Below are 27,683 nucleotides of genomic sequence, written 5' to 3' on the forward strand. Positions count from 1 at the left end.
TAAACTGTGTCCATCTTCTGACAAATTGCTGTTGGTATACTTCATATCATCATTTTCAAGTCAAGTACACACTTTTGTTTTATCAATGATTTGAAACACCATTTCTACACTACTAGAGAACATTGTTTGTTATTTTTTTGGGTACATTGGCATCTGGGTTTTGTCAGAAGCATTGCTGTTGCACTGCAGTCTAAAGTAATGAAAACATAATTACATTAAATTACATACCTTCATTAATTTTAATACAGGTTTCAACTGATTTTTTCCAGAAAGCAAGTGTTTCTCTTGATGCCAAAATGACAATCGAAAATCCCTTTCAGATTCTTTTGATTTTGGCACTGCGTACCATCTCTGTAACAGGTATTAGACAGAGTACAATTTAATATCAGGAGTTGTCAAGCATGTGGGAGTAATTGATCAGAGCTGCAAAATGAATACAGTTACAGTTGAAGCAGCTACTAACAAAACAAAATGCTACACCTCAGACAAAACCATGGATGTAAAAAAAAAATGCATTTAGTTTCTCATATCAGAACGTCAAAAGCCTTATCAATAAGAAGGATGTTGTTGTTGTTGTGGTCTTCAGTCCTGAGACTGGTTTGATGCAGCTCTCCATGCTACTCTATCCTGTGCAAGCTTCTTCATCTCCCAGTACCTACTGCAACCTACATCTTCTGAATCTGCTTAGTGGATTCATCTCTTGGTCTCCCTCTACGATTTTTACCCTCCATGCTGCCCTCCAGTACTATATTGGTGATCCCTTGATGCCTCAGAACATGTCCTACCAACCGATCCCTTCTTCTAGTCAAGTTGTGCCACAAACTCCTCTTCTCCCCAATTCTATTCAATACCTCCTCATTAGTTATGTGATCTATCCATCTAATCTTCAGCATTCTTCTGTAGCACCACATCTTGAAAGCTTCTATTCTCTTCTTGTAAAAGTCCATGTTTCACTTCCGTACATGGCTACACTCCATACAAATACTTTCAGAAACGACTTCCTGACACTTAAATCTATACTTGATGTTAACAAATTTCTCTTCTTCAGAAACGCTTTCCTTGCCATTGCAAGTCTACATTTTATATCCTCTCTAATTCGACCATAATCAGTTATTTTGCTCCCCAAATAGCAAAACTCCTTTACTACTTTAAGTGTGTCATTTCCTAATATAATTCCCTCAGCATCACCCGACTTAATTTGACTACATTCCATTATCCTCGTTTTGCTTTTGTTGATGTTCATCTTATATCCTCCTTTCAAGACACTGTCCATTCCGTTCAACTGCTCTTCCAAGTCCTTTGCTGTCTCTGACAGAATTACAATGTCATCGGCGAACCTCAAAGTTTTCATTTCTTCTCCATGGATTTTAATACCTACTCCGAATTTTTCTTTTGTTTCTCTTACTGCTTGCTCAATATACGTATTGAACAACATCGGGGAGAGGCTACAACCCTGTCTCACTCCCTTCCCAACCACTGTTTCCCTTTCATGCCCCTCGACTCTTATAACTGCCATCTGGTTTCTGTACAAATTGTAAATAGCCTTTCTCCAGGTCTACAAATGCTAGAAACGTAGGTTTACCTTTTCTTAATCTTTCTTCTAAAATAAGTCGTAGGGTCAGTATTGCCTCACGTGTTCCCATATTTCTATGGAATCCAAACTGATCTTGCCTGAGGTCAGCTTCTACCAGGTTTTCCATTCGTCTGTAAAGAATTCGCGATAGTATTTTGCAGCCGTGACTTATTAAACTGATAGTTCGGCAATTTTCACATCTGTCAACGCCTGCTTTCTTTGGGATTGGAATTATTATATTCTTCTTGAAGTCTGATGGTATTTCGCCTGTCTCATACATTTTGCTCACCAGATGGTAGAGTTTTGTCAGGACTGGCTCTCCTAAGGCTGTCAGTAGTTCTAATGGAATGTTGTCTACTCCAGGGGCCTTGTTTCGACTTAGGTCTTTCAGTGCTCTATCAAACTCTTCACGCAGTATGATATCTCCCATTTCATCTTCATCTACATCCCCTTCCATTTCCAAAATATTGTCCTCAAGTACATCACCCTTGTGTAGACCCTCTATATACTCCTTCCACCTTTCTGCTTTCCCTTCGTTACTTAGAACTGGGTTTCCATCTGAGCTCTTGATATTCATACAAGTGGTTCTCTTTTCTCCAAAGGTCTCTTTAATTTTCCTGTAGGCAGTATCTATCTTACCCCTCGTGAGATAAGCCTCTACATCGTTACATTTGTCCTCTAGCCATGCCTGTTTAGCTATTTTACACTTCCTGTCGATCTCATTTTTGAGACGTTTGTATTCCTTTTTGCCTGCTTCATTTACTGCATTTTTATATTTTCTCCTTTCGTCAGTTAAATTCAATATTTCTTCTGTCACCCAAGGTTTTCTACTAGCCCTCGTCTTTTTACCTACTTGATCCTCTGCTGCCTTCACTACTTCATCCCTCAAAGCTACCCACTCTTCTTCTACTGTATTTCTTTCCCCCATTCTTGTCAATTGTTCCCTTAAGCTCTCCCTGAAACTCTCTACAACCTCTGGTTCGTTCAGTTTATCCAGGTCCCATCTCCTTAAATTCCCATCTTTTTGCAGTTTCTTCAGTTTTAGTCTGCAGTTCATAACCAATAGATTGTGGTCAGAGTCCACATCTGCCCCTGGAAATATCTAACAATTTAAAACCTGGTTCCTAAATCTCTGTCTTACCATTATATAATCTATCTGAAACATTTTAGTATCTCCAGGGTTCTTCCATGTATACAACCCTCTTTCATGATTCTTGAACCAAGTGTTAGCTATGATTAAGTTGTGCTCTGTGCAAAATTCTATCAGGCGGCTTCCTCTTTCATTTCTTAGCCCCCATCCATATTCACCTACTAAGTTTCCTTCTCTTCCTTTTCCTACTGTCGAATTCCAGTCACCCATGACTATTAAATTTTCATCTCCCTTCACTATCTGAATTATTTCTTTTATCTCATCATACATTTCTTCGTCATCTGCAGAGCTAGTAGGCATATAGACTTGCACTACTGTCGTAGGCGTGGGCTACGTGTCTATCTTGGCCACAACAATGCGTTCACTGTGCTGTTTGTAGTAGCTTACCCGCATTCCTATTGCTTTATTCATTATTAAACCTACTCCTGCATTACCCCTATTTGATTTTGTATTTATAACCCTGTATTCACCTGACCAAAAGTCTTGTTCCTGCTGCCACTGAACTTCACTAATTCCCACTATATCCAACTTTAATCTATCCATTTCCCTTTTTAAATTTTCAAACCTACCAGCCCGATTAAGGGATCCGACATTCCACGCTCCGATCCGTAGAACGCCAGTTTTCTTTCTCCTGATAACTACGTCCTCTTGAGTAGTCCCCGCCCGGAGATCCGAATGGGGGACTATTTTACCTCCGGAATATTTTACCCAAGAGGACGCCATCATCATTTATCCATACATTAAAGCTGCATGCCCTCGGGAAAAAATTACGGCTGTAGTTTCCCCTTGCTTTCAGCCGTTCGCAGTACCAGCACAGCAAAGCCATTTTGGTTAGTGTTACAAGGCCAGGTCAGTCAATCATCCAGACTGTTGCCCCTGCAACTACTGAAAAGGCTGGTGCCCCTCTTCAGGAACCATACATTTGTCTGGCCTCTCAACAGATATCCCTCCGTTGTGGTTGCACCTACGGTACGGCTATCTGTGTCGCTGAGGCACGCGAGCCTCCCCACCAATGGCAAGGTCTATGGTTCATGGGGGGGAATAAGAAGGATAGACTTCCCATATCCACACAGGCTAACTGAAGGGTAGATGGACTGTAGCAGCATCACAGGAAACTGGGCATGTCAAACAGACTGATCTTGATGCATGCAAGCTAATAGTGTCGTTGAGATGTGGTGCATGCAGCACAACGTAACAGTCAGTGTCACTGGCTGCTTTGCTATGGGTTGCCAGTTCAAACCTGACCAGAAGCAGTTATTTTGTTACTTAGTATTTACATTTCTGGAAGGTTCATGAAATATCTTATGTGTGTAATGTTTGCATAATCTGGAATATCTGATGTCTGTATAAATGGCTGCCCTCTCCATCTGAGGGATCAGTCGTGTTCTGGCTATGTGCTTGTTAGCAACAAATGTGTGTTCAGTGTTATACTTCACTGATGACACTGTGTTCAGATATGGGCTTTATTGTGGTTTTGGCATGGAACTGGTTGGTGGAGACCGCAGGTACTTCAAAATATCTTCATTGCCGTGCCTCCAATTAGGCAATTAAAAAGCCATTGCCTACACGGACAGGAACCAAAATACAAGCAGGACATCATTCATAAGATCTGTATATTCAGGAGACAGAACGATTTCAAAATAGCAGTAAGTCAAATGCAAATCAGGCATCCATCAGTGGTTTCTGAAGATGCTTGTCAAGACCCAATTAAGTGGCTGAAAGGATTTGACGGAGCTGCTAAATTACACAAATGAGCTGACACAATGTGTTCAGAAAATGTGTATGATTACTTGGATGGCACAGTTCAACAGAGGTTTGACAACAATGAAGAGAAGCTCAATAGTTGGGATAAATTCTAGGCTGAACGGAAGAACATATTTGTCAAAAATTAGCCGCTAGTCTCCTTAGTAAAAAAAATAACCGAAGACCAGCGCCCAATGGAATGGTTGGTTGGTGCTTTAGGGCACAAAACTGATAAGGTCATAAGGGCCGCTATCATAACCAAAGATAAAACAAGTACTAAATAAAAACCTTAAGCGAAAAAGGTAAAAACCCAATCAAGCAACTTTAAAACAGGAAAAGCTAAGGACAAGGACTTCCCTAGGGAAAATTTCTCAAAAAATAATTGAGATGGCAGAGGTCCCCATGGGGGCAGGGGGAGGGGATGAAATTTTCTTCACTATGCTACTGCAACAAGTAAAAAGTAAAACATGATTGACAGAACACATGTCATCTGCTAATCTGCTAAAACATCTGACAAAGGAGACGGCAAATATAGATGTAAATGTAAACAATTAAAAAATGGGCACCAGATCAGAAAGTGTCACACTGTCAAGAGTCAACAGCAGTAAGCACAGAGTGGGGCAAGGTCACCACTTAATAAACGGCAGTAACTAAGAGGACAGTGTCCTATACCTAGCCACGCTAAAATGACCTCCGCATAACATGAGGGCTGAGAGGAAGTCAACCATGCTATTGGGAGAGATTTAATAACCCAGAGTTCGCTCCCCTGGGGAGACCATTGTGCACTCCAAACAGATACTACATGCCAACAGAAGTGACACAAAGATCATGAGAGAACAGAATGACCAGCAGGCTGAGGCTACAGGCTTTGCAGCAGCAGCAGCAGCAGCCTCACTCCCTAGCACGTTGACGTGATCACGAACCCACAGGAACAACACACTGGCTCCAGTAGAGGCGTTCTTGGATCCGTTTTACTAAAGAATGGACAGAGGACAGCACGCAAAGGCTCCAAAGAGCACTGAGAGAATCTGGGCAGATGGCACAATTTGGAAGCCGGTGTTGCTTGATGTACTGGGTGGCCTGATACAGGGTGTAGAAATCCGTGGTAAAAACTCGAACACTGGTGAAGAAGCAGATATTGAAAATGGTCATCGCCAGGTAAAAAGGCACACCCAACACCATGGTCAGTTTTTGAACCATCGCTGTACATGAAGACACTGTCCCTAAGGTGTGTGCAAAGTGCGAGAAAGTCGCTGTGATATACCAGGCCAGGAGTAGTGTCCTTTAGGAAGCGAATGGAGTCCAAAATGGAAATGTACCTTGGCACAAAGCCAGGGCAGTGAAGAGCTCACACTCAAGGGAAACATGTCAGAGTGTACAGCAAAGTTCTCAAAGCAGCAATAAAGAAAAGTGGATCCTGGGAAGCAACAGAAAAGATGGGTGCAGTCAAGGGAATCATCAATAAAAGTGAGTGCAGGCTGGGTGATTGGGCACAGAAGACAGATGGCTCACATAATGAATGAGGAGAACATCCTGCCAGTAGGACAATAGTAAGTCAGCAGCCTCAGCATAAATACTCTCAATGGGACTAGTATAGAAGGCACCAGTGGCTAAACATATCCCACAGTAGCAGATGGTGTTAAGACAACATGAGATAGATGGAAGCGCAGATGAATATATGATACATCCATAATCCAGTTTCGAGTGGACAAGGGACCAGTATAAAGGGAGGAGGATGGTCCGATCCACTCCCCACAAGGTACTACATAAAACACTTAGAACACTGAGGGAGCAAGTACAATGAGCTGCCAGGAAAGAGATGTGTGAAGACCAACAGTGTTTCCTATCAAACATGAGTCCCAGGAATTTCATTGCGTTAACAAACAGAAGAAAAAATGAGTCAAGGCATAGAGATGGGGAAAGAAACTCCTGTCACTGCCAAAAGTTCTTACACACAGTCTTGTCAGTGAAAAATTGGAAGCCATAGTTGATGTGCCACAACTAAACCATACCACTGGCAAGGGGAGGCCGCCAATTGTGAAATTCAGATTCGATTCATACTGCGCATATTAAAAGCTCATGGCCAGAGGTTTAATGTGGCAAAGCACCAAGATGCACTTCTCAGCCGTTGTCGAGAAAATCGACAGTTAAAAGAAACCGTTGCGGTAAAATACTCTCTACGTTAATTAATATTCCACAGCGTTGTGGCGCAGCGGTAAGCGCTCGGGTTTGTAATCCGAAGGTCGCCGGATCGAATCTCGCACCATGCAACTTTTTTTTTTTTAGTATTTGTTTTTTGTAATTCAAATATATATATATACAGGGTTATTACAAATGATTGAAGCGATTTCACAGCTCTACAATAACTTTATTATTTGAGATATTTTCACAATGCTTTGCACACACATACAAAATCTCAAAAAGTTTTTTTAGGCATTCACAAATGTTCGATATGTGCCACTTTAGTGATTCGGCAGACATCAAGCCGATAATCAAGTTCCTCCCACACTGGGCGCAGCATGTCCCCATCAATGAGTTCGAAAGCATCGTTGATGCGAGCTCGCAGTTCTGGCACGTTTCTTGGTAGAGGAGGTTTAAACACAAACTTTCACATAACCCCACAGAAAGAAATCGCATGGGGTTAAGTCGGGAGAGCGTGGAGGCCATGACATGAATTGCTGATCATGATCTCCATCACGACCGATCCATCGGTTTTCCAATCTCCTGTTTAAGAAATGCCGAACATCATGATGGAAGTGCGGTGGAGCACCATCCTGTTGAAAGATGAAGTTGGCGCTGTCGGTCTTCAGTTGTGGCATGAGCCAATTTTCCAGCATGTCCAGATACACGCGTGAAACTTGCCCGCACGCGTTCAACCGTTTCCTCGCTCACTGCAGGCCGACCCATTGATTTCCCCTTACAGAGGCATCCAGAAGCTTTAAACTGCGCATACCATCGCCGAATGGAGTTAGCAGTTGGTGGATCTTTGTTGAACTTCGTCCTGAAGTGTCGTTGCACTGTTATGACTGACTGATGTGAGAGCATTTCAAGCACGACATACGCTTTCTCGGCTCCTGTCGCAATTTTGTCTCACTGCGCTCTCGAGTGCTCTGGCGGCAGAAACCTGAAGTGCGGCTTCAGCCGAACAAAACTTTATGAGTTTTTCTACGTATCTGTAGTGTGTCGTGACCGTCAATGAATGGAGCTACAGTGAATTTATGAAATCGCTTCAATCATTTGTAATAGCCCCATATATATATATATATATATATATATATATATATATATATATATATATATATATATATATATATATAAAGATGATGTGACTTACCGAACTAAAGCGCTGGCAGCTCGATAGACACACAAACAAACACACACACAAAATTCAAGCTTTTGCAACAAACTGTTGCCTCATCAGGAAAGAGGGAAGGAGAGGGAAAGACGAAAGGATGTGGGTTTCAAGGGAGAGGGTAAGGAGTCATTCCAATCCCGGGAGCGGAAAGACTTACCTTAGGGGGAAAAAGCACAGGTATACACTCGCGCACACACACACACACACATATCCATCCACACATATACAGACACAAGCAGACATCTTTAAAGATGTCTGCTTGTGTCTGTATATATATTTCCCGGCAATCAGTTGCAACAATTATGCATATAATAAGTTGTTGAAGTCGTTTGTCATGGAAAAACTGGCGACTTCGAACATAGTTATGTTTCCGCAAACAAAGTTATATTTCACTAACGTTATTAATTGTCTTCATAATGTTAACCAAGTATAGTTAACGGAAGACGTAGAAACGATATTCCGAAACGAATACGTATAGCGTAACTCAAACGTTCGAAATAGAATAGAGACCCCACGAACACAAATTCGCTGTGGCAAGTATGAAATATAAACTCCGTTACTCGCTCGTTACACTTGAAGGACAGATGTTGAATGGGCCGAAACGAGCCGCCGCATAACAGCGTAGTTGCCTGCTAACTTCAAAAGAAGGTAGATGCGGTCTCTAGCGCAACTTATAACATCGTCGAAAATAAGTGCGGACGGGAGAGCTTTGGTACCCCCTGTTAAAAAAAAACGGAAAAATGGAGGCGGTACAATTGGAGAGCGATCCGCCTTCACCAACATGCATAAGCAATTCATTAATAGTTTATATATATTTGATTTACAAAAAACTAATAAAAAAAATTGCATGGCGCGAGATTCGATCCGGCGACCTTCGGATTATGAACCCGGGCGCTTACCGCTGCGCCACGACGCTGTAGAAAATTATTAATCATAGAGAGTATTTCACCGCAACGGTTTCCTTTAACTGTCGATTTTCTCCACAACGGCTGAGAAGTGCATCTTGATGCTTTGCCACATTACACCTCTGGCCATGAGCTTTTATTATGCGCAGTATGAATCGAATCTGAATTTCACAATTGGCGGCCTCCCCTTGTGAGTATGACAATCAAGTAGACAGGTTTGTTGAGAGCTGCAATAGATTGCAAAATTATCAACAAAAAGAGAGCCTGAGATAGCTGGCAGGAAATAATCTGTAGAAGGGTTACTGGCTATTGCAAGTAAGACGATGCTGAGCACAGAACCCTGAGGCACTCTGTTCTCTTTAATAAAAGTGACCGACAGAGCCGAGCCCACATGTACCTGGATAAAAAGGGGCTCCACTCATACATGATACATAAGACACTCACCCTCCAGCAGGTGTCATACACCCACTCCAAATTAAAAACACGGCCACAGTTTGGCACTTCCATAAAAAGTTTTTCATAATGCGAGTTGACAAGGTGACGAGATGATCAACTGCAGAGCAGTGCCTATGGAACGCACATTTTGCATTAGTGAGGAGATTCTGAGACTCGAATCACCATACCAGCCAACCAGTAATCGTATGTTCCATCACCTTGCAGACACTACTGGTGAGACAAATTGGATGGTAGCTGGAAGGAAGGTGTTTGTCCTTACCAGGCTTGACAATGGCCTCACACCAGCAACTGGGAAATGTGCCATCTGTCCAAATGCAGTTATATGTATGGAGGAGAAAGTGTAGGCCCTCAGGTGATAGGTGTTGTAACATCAGAATGTGAATGCCATCTGGTCCTGGATCGGATGACCGAGACAAAGAGAGTGCATGTTTAAGTCCTCTCATAGTAAAAGCAGTATTGTAATATTCACGATTCTGGGAGGAGAAAGATATCATCCTTGCCTCCGCCACCCGTTTCAGAGGGAGGAACGCAGGATAGTAGTGGGTGGAACTTGAAATGTCTTCAGGATATTGACACAAGCTGTTGGAGATATCAAGAGTGTCTACTATGACATCGTTCACTACGGTCAGACCAGGAACTGGAGAATAAACTGCAGTTCCTGAAAGCCAATGGAGATCACCCCAAACAGTAGAAGAGGGAGTAAAACTGTTAAAATAAGCTTTGAAAAGAAAGCCAACTAGCTTGTTTGCTCTTGCTGAAACTGTGGCGACATTGCATACCTAGCCGTTTATAATGGATACTGATTGCCATCGTGGGATGGCATTTAAAGACACAAGAGGACATCTCCGTTGTGGACTGCATCGCAGCATGCCTCTGTCCACCATGGGAAGGGGACACATTGCAATGAGGAGAGGTGCGAGGTGTGGAACATTCTGCGGCAGTAAGGATAGCGTCCGAATTTTTCTTTTGTTTCCTTTACTGCTTGCTCAATATACAGATTGAATAACATCGGGGAGAGGCTACAACCCTGTCTTACTCCCTTCCCAACCACTGCTTCCCTTTCATGTCCCTCAACTTGGAAGAGCAGTTGAACGGAATGGATGGTGTCTTGAAGGGAGGATATAAGATGAACATCAACAAAAGCAAAACGAGGATAATGGAATGTAGTCGAATTAAGTCGGGAGATGCTGAGGGTATTAGATTAGGAAATGAGACACTTAAAGTAGTAAATGAGTTTTGCTATTTGGGGAGCAAAATAACTGATGATGGTCGAAGTAGAGAGGATATAAAATGTAGACTGGAAATGGCAAGGAAAGCATTACTGAAGAAGAGAAATTTGTTAACATCGAGTATGGATTTAAGTGTCAGGGAGTCTTTTCTGAAAGTATTTGTATGGAGTGTAGCCATGTATGGAAGTGAAACATGGACGGTAAATAGTTTGGACAAGAAGAGAATTGAAGCTTTCGAAATGTGGTGCTACAGAAGAATGCTGAAGATTAGATGGGTAGATCACATAACTAATGAGGAGGTACTGAATAGGATTGGGGAGAAGAGGAGTTTGTGGCACAACTTGACCAGAAGAAGGGATCGGTTGGTAGGACATGTGCTGAGGCATCAAGGGATCACCAATTTAGTATTGTAGGGCAGCGTGGAGGGTAAAAATCGTAGGGGGAGACCACTCTAGATGACGAGCAGTCTGGGCAGTACAGATCAAAAGGTCCAAGTAGGAAAAGGAATGCTGGAATTGAAAAGAAATTTGCGTGTACCCATGTTCAAACAAATTAAATTGAACTGATTGAAGATATCTACTAGACAAGAGCCTCCCAGACAGAGACGTGGAGAGCCCCGAAGGGAATGGTGGGCACTGAAGCCGCTGAGTAGCAGAAAGGGAGGAGGAAGTTGAGCAATAAGTTGAAAAATGTCTGTCCAGGTGACAGCAGAAGAAAAGGGTGAAGAGGCATTGCAAAGAGAGATGGTGAAACCAGGAACGGAAAGATGAACAGTAACAGCCTGATGCTGGGCGTGCGAGGAAAGTGTGACTATAGACATCATCATGAGTGAGCAACATGACTCCCCCATGAGCTGGAGTCCCCACCTTAAGGGGGAGGTCAACATGGACTGAAGTGAAGTAAGGGAGGTGAAAGCGATCGTGAGGGTGTAATTTTGTTTCCTGTAGGTGGAAAAAAACTGGACACTATGATTGCAAGAGGAGCTATAGTTCAACTCTATTCAAGCTGATGCCACAAATGTACCATTGGAGAATGACCATATCCGATGACAAACAGGAGACGGGTCAAATAAGGGGGAGTCAATGTGGTGGCTGCTGAGTGCCAAATTTCAAACATGCACAATGAAGAGTTTCAGAGGCTGGAGGTTTCTGGTCCATTAGTACGATACAGGTGTCTGTATTCACCTTTGGTTCACCAGCAGACTGGTTGTTGGCAGTGCATCCTGATGAAACAGGTCAGCAGGGTGAGGGTATCCCACTGTGACATCGTTGAAGAAGAATGCTGAGGTGCAGAAGGGGAAGATTGTTTGCCTTTGTTTGACTGTTTAGAATCTTGGTGTGGCAGTCAAGTGCAGAAAAAGATGTTGGCTGGCTAGATGTGCACAGAAAGTCATCTAGGGAGCACTCCTTTTTAGATTTCCACCTTTCTTTTTGTGAGGCATGTCATTTAGCTGGAGCAGGTGAAGGTTTGTTGGTATGGTGTGCAACCATAGCAGCGAAGATGAGGGTGTGACCTTGGAGCTAGACAATTTCACAACCGTGGCACTAAACTGGAAGTTGCAAGTCTGTATAGTCATGTCCTTCACAGGTCAGGGTTAACAAGAACTACACTGTAATAGCCAGAGGGTGGTGTACAAGTTCTCATATAGAACAACCAACTACTCCACAACATATAACACCCATCAGAAGAAAAGACATTTGGAGGTTGGAAAAAGACACATGGGCATGGTTTCATGGCAAGACATCAAGCACCACAACTGTCCTATTCACATATGCCAATTGCAGACAATTGTAGTTGACCTGTGGGATGAAGGCTAGTGCCATACCCAGGTCGAGGTCATTTCCCACCCTGTCGCAGTTATTTTCAGGTGCCATACAGAGGTACCAGCCACTCACCTACCTTCAGGCAAACTAAATGGATATGGATGTGACCATCTATGGAAGTGAGCTCACCACAGATTCTCAAAATCTCCAAGGACGACGGTCACCAAGATGCCAGGTACTCTCATTGACATCACCGTCGATGCCCAACTTGCCCAGGCACCAGCTGACTCTGGGACTTCCCTTTCTGTAATGCGGAATGCTAACCATTGACAGTTAAAGAAGTTGTTACATTATATGGAAACAACTATGGTGAAAGTCGCAAACTCGAAGTACATCTAGTCAACAGAACATTTTTTGCAGGAATAACTATGGATGACAGAACACTTCCTTCCAAATTTGTCATTTTAAAAGAATGTAGTCATGATGTTATTCTCAGATGGGTCTGCTTGCAGGCATCACAAGTAGTCATATACTGTGGAAGACCAGAGCTCCAGACTGATGAATCTTTCCAACAAGCACACACAAAACACAGATTGCTCTGAGCAGTTGTTTGTTATTGAGGATGATGATGTCCCACCATTGTCAACAAGATTAGTTCAAGTCATCAATCAATATGCACAGTTTAACTGTCTAGCTTTTGTCAATTGCAAAAAGCTACACAGGCTCAAAAAAGTAATCTACATGCCAGAAGCAACCATAAGCATTGTAGATGGACAAGAAGAACTTTGGATCACTAATTTTCATGAGCCTTTACAAATCATCCTGAAAGGTTATATCACTGGTGAAGAGTGGTGCTCTATTTCCACAGAGACAATACATGGGAGGAAGCTACTGACAACAGAATCTGGTCTGAACAAGAAACAATATCAGTGAGAGGTAGATACTATGTCTCAGTTTTTAGGTGCTTTCAAATCATGAGTGGAGAACAGACAGAACAAGCTGCCGTGGCGAAACATATCAACACTTTGGATCCTCCATTGAGTAGCCACCACTACTATAGAGTGTTGCTCTCTAAACAATGGATAATGTGGGAGGAAGTGGAGAAGATGCTGCAAGACATCACTTATACCTTCAGGGAGTCCTTAGTTCTCTCCTGTGGCTCTTGTGAAGGAGGATGACACATGGCATTCCTGTGTCGACTACTGATAACTAACAAAATTATGAAGAAAAATGTCTCTCCGTTGCCTCACAGTGAGGACACCCTAGACTGCTTGAAAGAAACTAAGAATTTTTCAAGAAATCAAGAAAGAGTGCCTTGCAGCTGTTTGGACCATCAACACTGTCTGGATGTATTTACTAGGCAAACCATCCACTGTTGTGATGGATCAAAATCCTCTATACTGGCTTACTAGCCTGAAGGCATTAGGTCCACTGACACGATGGGGACTGAGGCTTCAGGAGTGAGATATCATAGTGGTATATGAAAGCGGATGCAAACACAAGGACATCAACTACTTTTGAGGGAATCCTTTGGCAGAATGCAGCTCTGTGTTTGAAATCTCAGGCATTACTACATTAAGTGACATTGCTGCTGAAAAGAGGGGAAGATCCAGCACTGCTGAAAATGATAGGACCCTTGGAGGAGGAGGAACCAATCAAAGGAAAAATTCCAATTAATGGATGAAGCTTTGTGTAAGAGGAACTATGATCTGATAGGATGGAAATAGTTGCTTATCATCCCAATACATCTAGGGCAGTTGCACTGCAGTATTATGATTATGTCCCAACCTCTGGTCACCTTGGATTTGTGAAGACTCCAGGCGCAGTCAGACACAGGAATCACTGGCCGTGTGTCTATCGATTCATTAGACGCTATGTCAGTGACTTTAAGAAAGACCAATAATGAAAGCAAGTGTCGCAGTTACCTCTGGGTCCCCTGATACTAATACCACCTGCAGCAGCACCTTTCCACTGAGTTGGTATCAACCTCTTTGTAAGGTTCCTGAAGTCAACAAATGAAAATAAATGGATAATAGTCTGCACTGACTATTGCACCCACTACACTGTCACAAATGCTGTACTGACTGCCAAAGCTCCAGAAATAGCAAATTTCTTTGTAGAAGACATTATTTGGAAGCAATGAGCACCCTGTGCATTGCTCTCTGATTGTGGAAAATTTTACCAGTTGAGACTAGTATCAGAGGTAATTTCACATTGTTACATCACCCACAGAATGACAACTGCCTACCATCCACAGATAAATGGCTACACAGATATGCTATTAATGTATGTTGATGTCAAACTGGAATATAACACTGTCCATCATGGCACCCACATTCAACACAGTACAGCTTCACACTATTCTTTCTGCTCCACAGTCACCAGGCTGAAAGAACAATGGATACACTGTTCCCATTTCAACTGGATGATATTCCAGATTACTGAATGAAACGCCTCAATACCAGATCTGATGAAGGCCAGCAGCTGGCTTGCATACTGATCCTGATTGCCCAGACGAAAAACAGAGAGTACTATAATACAAAGCAATGGCCAGTCAGATACAGCTTGAGAGATCTTTTAGGGGTTTTATGCCCATGTGGAAATAGGGACTATCAGAAAAGTTGCTAAAGCACTATTTTGAGCCGTATTGGATCCTCCGGCACTTATTGGACACCACACGTGAAGCCTAGGGTTATGAATTTTCATCAAAAAGACAAAAGCATAAAAATGTCCTCCATATTTTCTGTATGAAGCCCTACTATGGTCTGGAGGTGTAGGTCGACAATGGGATGTACAAGGAAACTGAAGACTCACTGAACAATCATAAAGCTTGAATGGGAGAGGATACCTTTAATGTAAAAATGTGACAAGAATGTTGAGAATCCACTTGTGCCTTCATGCAGAGGAACACTGGCAAGAATTAGATCAAGGGTGATGCAACAAAAACTCCTGAAACAGTGGATCACTGTTACTCCAGGAGAGCTAGGCTGCAAAGCTCTGATGTAAGAAGGGTGGCATAGTAATTAGTATCACTGGCTGGCATTCTGCATATCACCAGTTTAAACCCAACCAACAGAAATTATTTGTTAATTAATATTTATCACTTCTGGAAGGTTCTTTAAGTATCTCACTTATCTTTGTACATACTGGAATAATCAACGTTTCTATCAATAGCTGCACTCTCCATCCACATGGGCAGCTCTATGTATCTGTAAACTTGTGACAATAATAAACACGCATTCAGTGCTACATGTTTATTAATAAACAATCTTGCCTTTTTGTCTGAACAGCATTGTGGTTTTGACATGACAGTATCATACTACTGTAGAATTAGTGAGCAGACAAAGGAAATAGCTACATATTCCAAAAATTGAATAAATCCTGGGCTCTTCAGTTTAATAAATGTTGTATTGGACAACTCTTTGATTATTGTGCCATGACAGTGGCTCAGGAAACAAATTTACATGCCATCAGCAGGAAGTATCTTATGCTACATGATGCAGATGATCCACTCACTCAGTATATTGTGTCCCACGCATCCCCCGATCGGACTACGACTGTGGTTGCCCGGGATACTGCCCGCATTGAGGCTGATCCCTCACCTGTGGTAGAGTGGGAGGTCGTCTCAAGGTGTGGCAGGGGGCGAAAGGCATTCTGGAGGGCTGAACGGAAGGCCTCTCCAGTTGGTCTGACGAACCGGTTTCAGGCTCTGTCTCAGGCTAATACTGATCTTCGGCCTGACATGGCTGCTTGTCCTGTTCCAGAGGTTGCCCCTCAGTCTGCAAAGATCCGGGCGGTCGCAGAGGGTGGGCTTACTGGTAGTTGGGAGCTCCAACGTCAGGCGCGTAATGGGGCCCCTTAGGGAAATGGCAGCAAGAGAGGGGAAGAAAACCAATGTGCACTCCGTGTGCATACCGGGGGGAGTCATTCCAGATGTGGAAAGGGTCCTTCCGGACGCCATGAAGGGTACAGGGTGCACCCATCTGCAGGTGGTTGCTCATGTCGGCACCAATGATGTGTGTCGCTATGGATCGGAGGAAATCCTCTCTGGCTTCCGGCGGCTATCTGATTTGGTGAAGACTGCCAGTCTCGCTAGCAGGATGAAAGCAGAGCTCACCATCTGCAGCATCGTCGACAGGACTGACTGCGGACCTTTGGTACAGAGCCAAGTGGAGGGTCTGAATCAAGAAGCTGAGACAGTTCTGCGACTGTGTGGCCTGCAGATTCCTCGACTTGCGCCATAGGGCGGTGGGGTTTCGGGTTCCGCTGGATAGGTCAGGAGTCCACTACACGCAACAAGCGACTACACGGGTAGCAGGGGTTTTTGTGGCGTGGGCTGGGCGGTTTTTTAGGTTAGAAGGCCTTGGGCAAGTACAGAAAGGGCAACAGCCGCAACGGGTGCGGGGCAAAGTCAGGACATGCGGGGACCAAGCAGCATAGGTATTGTAATTGTCAACTGTCGAAGCTGCGTTGGTAAAGTATCGGAACTTCAAGCGCTGATAGAAAGCACCAAAGCTGAAATCGTTATAGGTACAGAAAGCTGGCTGAAGCCAGAGATAAATTCTGCCGAAATTTTTACAAAGGTACAGACAGTGTTTAGAAAGGATAGATTGCATGCAACCGGTGGTGGAGTGTTCGTCGCTGTTAGTAGTAGTTTATCCTGTAGTGAAGTAGAAGTGGATAGTTCCTGTGAATTATTATGGGTGGAGGTTACACTCAACAACCGAGCTAGGTTAATAATTGGCTACTTTTACCGACCTCCCGACTCAGCAGCATTAGTGGCAGAACAACTGAGAGAAAATTTGGAATACATTTCACATAAATTTTCTCAGCATGTTATAGTCTTAGGTGGAGATTTCAATTTACCAGATATAGACTGGGACACTCAAATGTTTAGGACGGGTGGTAGGGACAGAGCATCGAGTGACATTATACTGAGTGCACTATCCGAAAATTACCTCGAGCAATTAAACAGAGAACCGACTCGTGGAGATAACATCTTGGACCTACTGATAACAAACAGACCCGAACTTTTCGACTCTGTATGTGCAGAACAGGGAATCAGTGATCATAAGGCCGTTGCAGCATCCCTGAATATGGAAGTTAATAGGAATATAAAAAAAGGGAGGAAGGTTTATCTGTTTAGCAAGAGTAATAGAAGGCAAATTTCAGACTACCTAACAGATCAAAACGAAAATTTCTGTTCCGACACTGACAATGTTGAGTGTTTATGGAAAATGTTCAAGGCAATCGTAAAATGCGTTTTAGACAGGTACGTGCCGAGTAAAACTGTGAGGGACAGGAAAAACCCACCGTGGTACAACAACAAAGTTAGGAAACTGCTGCGAAAGCAAAGAGAGCTGCACTCCAAGTTTAAACGCAGCCAAAACCTCTCAGGCAAACAGAAGCTAAACGATGTCAAAGTTAGCTTAAGGAGGGCTATGCGTGAAGCGTTCAGTGAATTCGAAAGTAAAATTCTATGTACCGACTTGACAGAAAATCCTAGGAAGTTATGGTCTTACGTTAAATCAGTAAGTGGCTCGGAACAGCATATCCAGACACTCCGGGATGATGATGGCGTTGAAACAGAGGATGACACGCGTAAAGCTGAAATACCAAACACCTTTTTCCAAAGCTGTTTCACAGAGGAAGACCGCACTTCAGTTCCTTCTCTAAATCCTCGTACAAACGAAAAAAATGGCTGACATCGAAATAAGTGTCCAAGGAATAGAAAAGCAACTGGAATCACTCAACAGAGGAAAGTCCACTCGACCTGACGGGATACCAATTCGATTCTACACAGAGTACGTGAAAGAACTTGCCCCCCTTCTAACAGCCATGTACCGCAAGTCTCTAGAGGAACGGAGGGTTCAAAATGATTGGAAAAGAGCACAGGTAGTCCTAGCCTTCAAGAAGGGTCGTCGAGCAGATGCGCAAAACTATAGACCTATATCTCTGACGTCGATCTGTTGTAGAATTTTAGAACATGTTTTTTGCTCGAGTATCATGTCGTTTTTGGAAACCCAGAATCTACTATGTAGGAATCTACATGGATTCTGGAAACAGCGATCGTGTGAGACCCAACTCGCTTTATTTGTTCATGAGACCCAGAAAATATTAGATACAGGCTCCCAGGTAGATGCTATTTTTCTTGACTTCTGGAAGGCGTTCGATACAGTTCTGCACTGTTGCCTGATAAACAAAGTATGAGCCTACGGAATATCAGACCAGCTGTGTGGTTGGATTGAAGAGTTTTTAGCAAACACAACACAGCATGTTGTTCTCAATGGAGAGACATCTACAGACGTTAAAAGTAACCTCTGGCGTGCCACAGGGGAGAGTTATGGGACCACTGCTTTTCACAATATATATAAATGACCTAGTAGATAGTGTTGGAAGTTCCATGCGGCTTTTCGCAGATGATGCTGTAGTATACAGAGAAGTTGCAGCATTAGAAAATTGTAGCGAAATGCAGGAAGATCTGCAGCAGATAGGCACTTGGTGCAGGGAGTGGCAACTGTCCCTTAACATAGACAAATGTAATGGATTGCGAATACATAGAAAGAAGGATCCTTTATTGTATGATTATATGATAGTGGAACAAACACTGGTAGCAGTTACTTCTGTAAAATATCTGGGAGTATGCGTGCAGAACGATTTGAAATGGAATGATCATATAAAATTAATTGTTGGTAAGGCGGGTACCAGGTTGCGATTCATTGGGAGCGTGCTTAGAAAATGTAGTCCATCAACAAAGGAGGTGGCTTACAAAACACTCGTTCGACCTATACTTGTGTATTGCTCATCAGTGTGGGATCCGTACCAGATCGGGTTGACGGAGGAGATAGAGAAGATCCAAAGAAGAGCGGCGCGTTTCGTCACAGGGTTATTTGGTAACTGTGATAGCATTACGGAGATGTTTAATAAACTCAAGTGGCAGACTCTGCAAGAGAGGCACTCTGCATCGCGGTGTAGCTTGCTCGCCAGGTTTCGAGAGGGTGCGTTTCTGGATGAGGTATCGAATATATTGCTTCCCCCTACTTATACCTCCTGAGGAGATCACGAATGTAAAATTAGAGAGATTAGAGTGCGCACGGAGGCTTTCAGGCAGTCGTTCTTCCCGCGAACCATACGCGACTGGAACAGGGAAGGGAGGTAATGACAGTGGCACGTAAAGTGCCCTCCGCCACACACCGCTGGGTGGCTTGCGGAGTATAAATGTAGATGTAGATATATCCTTCTCCATTTTTGTCACAGACTTAACCTGTCCCATGAGACACAGGACTACCTGTGACAGCAGCCATGCCATACACTAGCTCTGCTGCAATCGCTATAAAGCATTTTATATTGGCATGACCACTGACTAGCAATCAACCCAAATAAATGTCCATTGCTAAATTGTGACCAAAACCAGAGTTGACCCCAGTGGCAAAGCATGCAGCTGAGCACAACATTCTAGATTTCAAAGGCTTCACAAGCCATGCCATCTGGATCCTTCCCATTCCCACCCAATACCTCTTTTTCTGAACTATGTAAATTCGAGCTGTGCTTGCAACACACCTTTTGTTTTCCTATTCATCCTGGCCCCAATCTCCGCTGCCCCCCCTTCCCTGCCCAATAGCTGCCTCCTCCATAACCTTTATCCTGCACCCACAATTCTTCCTTGTAGTCTCCCCGTCCTCTGTTCTGTAACCCCTTTCCAAAACACTCCACACCGTTATCATGTACTGTACAAATTCACCTGTGCTTCGTGTCTGTGTCACATTCCTGTCCCAAGCATCTGCTGGTTTCTGCTAAACAATAAGACCCATTTTCCCAAACCTCCCTCTGACCCATTCATTAGCTCCTTTCTCCCCTCTCCCACTCCACCCCATTCAATTTGCAAAACTGCAGTCCCTACTTGTGTATCCTACCAGCACCATGAGGCTGAACATACAGGATGTTCTTCCTTAGTGTCACCAAGCGCATTTTCTCTTGTGTGTCAGCAGACATTTGCAATTTTGATTTTGCTGTGTGTAGCACAAGTCAGCCCAAGCAAATACTGCATGCCATGCCTTTCATGTAAGATCCAGTGTCAAGGGAAAGTTTCAATTTGTTTCCCAATACAAACAAAATTATTTTTTATGAGGAATTTTATGTGGCCATTCAGTATGGTGGTCAAAAATTAATGTTTTATTGATACATATTAACATGAACAGTAAAACACCAAGAATAACAAGTACTCCAGAAGTAACAGCATCACCCTTGACTGTGCTGCCTGCTATCACCATACAGCAGCACTGCCCATTTGCCTCATGCAACTCCTTATGTTGAATCTCAATACTGATCAGGACACAAAATCTACTACATCTGCATTCATGTGGCCAATCAGTGAGAAAAAATTGATTCTTTTAGGAAACTGCTCAAAGAAATGAACTGAAATTATGTAAGCAGCGCTCATGATATGGATGAAAAATACTGCACAATATTAATAAATATCCTTGTCTTATTTAGAAAACTGTTTTCCCCAAAATATAACCTAAATTAAATCAAGTCTTTTTTGTAGACATTAATTCTCAAGGAGTAAATGGATCTATTAACATAAAAAGGAAACTGTATTCATCAGTTAGAAACAGCTCTGGTATTGATCCTGTTGCTCATTACTAGGATTACTGCAAAACATTGAAGAAAGTGATATAGCCATTGAAGCAAATGCATTACAAGACAAAGATGGTCTCATCAGGTAGCAAAATAAAAATAACTTAGGGTATAGTGAAGGAGAAGCATGGTGGAACCAGAGATGAGGAGGAGTAGGATAGCTTGAAATGATACATTAGTAACATGTGTGCAATGTTGGACAATTTTTAACTAGCATTTCATGTTACTGAAAAGATGGGGTTGTCAGGCAGATTAAGAAGTTGCAAAAAAGTAGAAAATTAGGGAGATGGGACTTACATAAGCTGAAAGAACCAGAGGTTGTTGAGAATTTCAGAAGAAGCATTAGGCAAGAGTTGATTGGAACAGGAGAAAGGAATACAATGGAAGACAGATGGGTAGCTTTAAGAGATGAAATAATGAAGGCAGAAATGGATGAAATAGGTTAACAGACAAAGCCTAGTACAAATCCTTGGATAAAACAAGAGATATTGAAGTTAACTACTAAAAGTGGAAAATGTAAAAATGCAACAAATGAAGCAGGCGAAAGGGAAGACAAAGATCTAAAAAATGAGATTGACAGGATATGCAAAATGGCTAAACAGCAATGGCTAGAGGCCAAATGGAAGGCTGCTGAAGCATGCATAATGAGAGGGAAGATAGTTGCTGCCTATAGAAAATATAGAAACCTTTGAAGAAAGGAGAAGCATCTGTATGAATATCAGTAGCTCAGATAGAAAAACAGTACTAAGAAAAGAAAAGAAATCTGAAATGTTGAAGCAATATATAGAAGGTCTACTCAAGGGGAATAAACTTGAGGTCAATATTATAGAACGAGAAGAAGTAGATGAGGATGGAATGGGAGATATGATGCAACATGAACAATTTAACAGAGCACTGAAAAACATAAATGGACACAAGGACACTGGAGTAGACAACATTCCCTCATAAATACTGAGATCCTTGGGAGAGCCAGTCATAAGACTTTTAATACTATTTGGCAAATGACTAAAGATTTTTGGGGAAGCATAATTCACCCCTTTCTGCGCAAAAGTCAAATCTAACCCTGAATAGTGAAGATCATCCTTTCTCCTAGTGTTGTAGCCATGCACTTCACCGTAATTTTTGAATTGGGCCGGGTTATTAATAACAAATTTCATAAGTGAATACATGTATTGCAAAGGTACTGTGAATATCCTGAGTTCCTTAAATACATGTCTGCAAGCTGATCTTGGGTAGGCTCCAGCTGTTATTCAGATTACACACTTTTGTGCAGTGAATACGTTTTCTCTTAATGATGAATTACCGCAAAATATGATGCCATATGAAAGCAGCGAATGAAAATAGGCATACTAGCCTGACTTACTGATATGTTTATAACCAAAATTTTCAATAACCCTAATAGCATATGTAGCTGAACCTAACCATTTCAGCAGATCATCAATGTGTTCCTTCCAATTAAATTTCTCATCAATGCACACACACACAAATTTTGAATATTCTGCCTTAGCAACAGACTTCTGTTCATAGGCTATATTTATCAATGGTGTTATGCCATTTACTGTACAGAATTATATATACTGTGTTTTCTCAAAATTTAGTGAGACTACATTTGCAGAGAACCACTTAATATTTTTCTGAAAGACATTATTTACAATTTCCTCAGATTATTCTTGTTTGTTGGGTGTGATTACTATACCTGTATCATCAGCAAAAAGAACTAGTTTTGCATCTTTATGAATATAGAGTCGCAAGCCATTAATACATATTAAGAACAATAAGGGACCCCAGACTGAACCCTGTGGGACACCATTCTTAATACCTCCCCAATTAGAGGACTCTGTTGAGTTTTGCAGACTATCTGTACTGTTAATTTCAACCTTCTGCATTCTTCCAGTTAAATACAAATTAAAGCATTTGTGCACTGTCCCACTCATACCACAAAACATAAGCTTATCTAGAAGAATTTCGTGACTGCCACAATCAAAAGCCTTTGAGAGATCACAAAATATCCCAGTGGGTGATGTTTGGTTATTCAGTGCATTTAATATTCGATCAGTGAAAGTATATATAGCATTTTCCGTTGAAAAACTTTTCTGAAAACGAAACTGACATTTTGTTAGTAATTCATTTTTTCAAATATGTGATGCTACTCTTGAATAAATTACTTTTTCAAGAATTTAGATAAAGGTGTCAGAAGTGAGACTGGGTGGTAGTCGTTAGCATCAGACTTACCCTCTTTTTTATGCAATGGTTTGACAAGAGCGTATTTCAGTCTGTCTCGAAAAATGCCCTGTTTCAATGTGTTACTACATATGTGGTTGAGAATAGTGCTTATCTGTTGGAAACAAGCTTTTAGTACTCTGTCGGAAATGTGATCAATTCCATGTGAGCTTTTACTTTTGAGTGAATTTATTGTTTTCCTAATTTCAGTAGGAGAGGTGGGTTGAATTTCAGTTTTATCAAATTGCATAGGTATTGCCTCTTCCATATACTGCATTGCATGTTCTAATAAACAGCTGAATCCTATTTTCTCTAAAACACTTAAAAAATTATTATTAAAAATGTTTTCTACTTCTGACTTCTCGTTAACAAACTTTTCATTGAGCATGATAAAAATATAGTCTTCCTGTGCTCTTGCTTGCCCCGTTTCCTTTTTAACAATATTCCAAATTGTTTTAATTTTATTATCAGATGTGCTAATCAGATGTAATGCACATACTTCTTGACTTTTTAATAAGTTTTCTTAATACAGTGCAGTAGATTTTATAATGTTTCACTGTTTCTGGATCATTACTCCTCCAAGCTATAAGATACATTTCCCTTTTCTGTTTAAAAGATATTTTTTATCCCATTAGTAAGCCACGGCTTTTTAGATGGTTTCTTACAATTATATTACACTGTTTTCTTAGGGAAACCGTTTTCAAATATACTCACAAAGGTGTCATGAAATAGGTTAAATTTTAAATTAGCATCAGGTTCTTTATACACCTCATCCCAATCTGACTGTTGAAAGCTTTCCCTAAAATTTTCAATTGTTAAATCCTTAACTGAATGCACTATTTTGAAGTACTCTTTTGCATTGCTGTATGGAGCTATGTCATACACTGTAACTAGCTGTGCATCATGATCAGACAGACCATTCTTAACAGGAAAAGTTTTTATTTGATTAAATTTATCTTGGCAGTTGCTGCAGAAACACTGTTTCCACATACGCTATCCACTGACAGTACACGTCATCTGGTTTTTCTGATGTTGTTCATAAGGCCAAAGACGTATTTTTTAGACACATCATGGCAGATATCCTTCAAGTCAACAATTGGCTTTGTAGGTGGTGCATACGACATGATGCCAAGAAACAAATATGCCATATAGACATGGCCAATGAGATGGAAGCACCTCTCTCTGGAGGTTCAGTGGCACGTGTAATTAAGTTCGAACATTCAGTCACATTCCATTTTGTGTGTTTGCCAGTTGAATAACATTTCCAGATTTTCATAGTGGCCAGGGTTCAGATCTTCTGAGTACACAGATTTATAGATCTTTTGTATATAGAAATGTTTTAAGATTCAAAGCTACTGTTAGCAACTGACGCTGCAAGAACAGCAACAATGTTTTGTATTATTTTACTGTTCAATATTAGATGTAGACTAGTTAATATCTGGGTTCTCTGTTCATGAACAGTATCTGTTCCTTTCTCCTCTATCCACTGAAGAAGTACAAAGTGTGGAAGGAAGACCTAACAGACTGGCAGTGAGGAAAAGGAATGGGAACAAGGCACTTTGGACACAAGAGTGGGACAATTTTTTTCTTTCTATTGCATTATTTTTTGCGCGTGTGCATATATAAATTTGAAATACATAAGCTGACATACGTTAAGTTGAGATACTTAACGAATAATGGCAAACCAGACAGAGCAACATGTACGTTCTGAGCAGAGTCTAAAATCTCTTGTTCAGTTTCAGAGTCAACAAATAACAGAGCTTCTGTCCACAGTTTCTTGCCTTATACAAGCTCAAGCAGACGAGCAGCAAAAGGTTTCAGAACCTAAAGAAGGAATTCAGCTGCTGTCTCCGCCCTTTCGATAGTTCAAGACAAAGGAAACGTGGAAAGAACACACAACATACCTGCATCAACATTACAGTGTTTGCCGCACTGGCACAAGGCTAATTACACTGCTCCAGCTAAACACTAAGAGAAGTCATGTGTGAAATGCTATGTCACCTGTGATCAGAAGAATTGCTTCTTCAGGAAAGCTGAGTGTAATTTTTGTCATCACACGGGACATACAAAACTGGTCTGCCTGCAAAAGACTAGAAAACCATCCTCTGTTCCATGCAGCACAAACGTAAAGCAGGAATACATGGAAATCAACATTATTTCATGTTCAGATTCTGTGCTTCCTCCTGCTCAAAAATCAGACAAGTGAAGATGCAGAAAATGCACACACACATTTTTAATGTAAATGCCACACTCTTAAAAAAAAGCACTCCTCTTCTCAAAATTCACAAAAGTGCTCTAGTGCGCGGGTGGAAACAGAAAACAATTTTTCACAGCACGTAATTGACAATTGTATACAGAGAATACACCACAAATTGTGGATTACTTTGCAAATTTGTAACCAGTCACTACTTTTTAAACTAGACACTGGAGCTTCAGTCTCGTTGATAAACCTAGGTACACTTGAAAAAATTGGCCACCCACTTTTGCAAACATCAAGTCTGAATCTCATCACCTATTAACAGTTTCAGCATTTCAGTCCTTGGAATATGCTGCTTACCTGCAAAATACAAAACCACAACCAAGGAAGTCCCTTTCACTGTAGTCCACTCATGCATGAGCCCAATCTGGGACCACTGTTCCAATGACCATGTACTGTGTTCTTGACACCAGGCTCTACGGGCTCCTGTGACCAGGGGTCAGTGGAATGCACCTTGCAGGTCTCTGGGTGAATAAACCATGTCTGTTCAGTCATCTGTAGACTGTGTGTCTGGAGACAACTGTTCCAGTGGCTGTGGTAAGGTCCCAAGCAAGGCTACCTGCAGTACTCTGTGGCCGTCTGCAGGCACTGATGGTGAGATATCGGTCTTCTTGTGGTACTGTATACTGTGGACGTCTCATACTGGAGTGCCTGGACACATTTCCTGTCAACTGGAATCATTGCCATACTCTTGAGATCACACTTTGTGGCACATGGAGGGCCCATGCCACGACCTGCTGTGTTTAATCAGCCTCCAGTCACCCTAGTATTCTACCCCTCATAACATCATCAATATGTGTTCTTTGAGCCATTTTCAACAAACAGTCACCATTAGCACGTCTGAAAATGTCTGCACACTTACTCGCTGCACCGTACTCTGACATGCACCAACGCACCTCTGTGTATATGGACTGCTGCAGCCCCACCGTGTGACAACCGCAAGTCAAATGCAGGGCATGGTCATACCCCGAGGTGATTTAAACCCGCAAACCATCCACCAGAGCGTTGTTTCACCATGTATCATCTTTAGCCTTAATTTATGAGCATGAATGTAGTTAGGTAACACAGACAAACATCAAACATACAACACTTATGACAGAACAATATTTACCTTATCATCACCCATTGTCTTTTTATATTTGTGCAGTTTATGGACAGTAGTTGGCCAGTCTTGGAAAACAAAGACAGGAACAAGGTCAATTGAAAACTTCATCTCTGGTTGTGTAGCATGTTCTACATTGAGGGTAATAGCTGGCCCTGAATAAGATCTGGCAATCTGAAAGAGAAATGGATACTTTGTGCTGAAATGTGGAGACATTAAAAATAGTAGTGAAAAATATTGTTCAAAGTAAAACTTTACATTATTTTTACAGGATCTTGAAAGTAAAAGTTGTTATCTGTCATAACATACTCATCAGTAAGCCACAGATACATAGATAATCCAATCAAACATCAGACTGTTCATTTAGATGTCTATGATATCAGCTCTACACAGAATATGAAATATACCATTTTCGAGTCTAATGATAATTTGCTTTTCACAATAGTGAATCATTCATCCTGTATTTCAATTTCTAGGAATGAGTTAATATGTAAGTGTGGCCATAAGACAGTTGCATCATGAATGTTGTGTCCAGCAACTCAGACCAAAACAGACATCTGGTCATTAGTCTGTGGGAGATGTGTACAGTTTACCTGCAGGCAGTGATGCTTTGTCAATTTGCAGCCATTACTACACAATGGGTTCCCCAAACCAGAACATAGGGCTTAGGTTGCACTCCTGTGCACACTGAGTATTTTTGCCGAAGTTTCTGGGGTGACCTAAGTGTCAAAGGATTTCCCATATTGTCAGTACGGTACAGCACCATATGTTGTTTCTTTGAAAAGCAACATTTTTACATTTGTGTTACTGTGGACTTCTTTGAAAAGCAACATGTTTACATTTCCAAGACTTGAGAATGTTGACTTTCGAAGTATGTTGTTAAGTGGGGATGGCAAATAGCATGTACCTTTCATTCCAGCAACCAGTTGAGCTGATTTTTGAGTGCAATCAAACACCAACAATGTTTAAATAGCAGTGCAAGGGTATAGATTAATTAACTCTAGCTCGCAGGTTAAAGTGATTCCGATGACCATTACTTAAACAATTTAGGAACATAATAGTGAAGGACATTGATCTGATTATGTCAATGAAATGATTTCTTTGCTAACTATGGGGTAATAGCCTGTATAAGAGAATCAAGAACACTGTATATTGTCTGAAGCATTGTGATGAGAACAGTAAATATTCTGCTTTGAGCATACAAGTGGAAGGAACATTCTCACAATGTTTTGCTAGGATAAATGAGACAATGAGCAAGATCCACATCAATTGTGAAAGAGCACCACCCAGCTA

General features: G+C 41.7%; 1 protein-coding gene across 1 annotated transcript in view; it reads right to left on the minus strand.

Annotated features, from left to right (window-relative positions):
• LOC126251852 (cyclic GMP-AMP synthase-like receptor) overlaps window positions 1-27,683 on the minus strand; it is a 272,843-nt gene that overhangs the window by 99,287 nt on the left and 145,873 nt on the right. The window contains exons 6-7 of the mRNA XM_049952528.1: window positions 26,400-26,564; window positions 229-351 (exon numbers count right to left, since the gene is read on the minus strand). Of these exons, the coding sequence (XP_049808485.1) occupies window positions 229-351; window positions 26,400-26,564 (288 nt within the window). The remainder of the gene's footprint in view (window positions 1-228; window positions 352-26,399; window positions 26,565-27,683) is intronic.

Source organism: Schistocerca nitens, chromosome 4 (genome assembly GCF_023898315.1).
Source record: "Schistocerca nitens isolate TAMUIC-IGC-003100 chromosome 4, iqSchNite1.1, whole genome shotgun sequence".
Classification (NCBI taxonomy): domain Eukaryota; kingdom Metazoa; phylum Arthropoda; class Insecta; order Orthoptera; family Acrididae; genus Schistocerca; species Schistocerca nitens.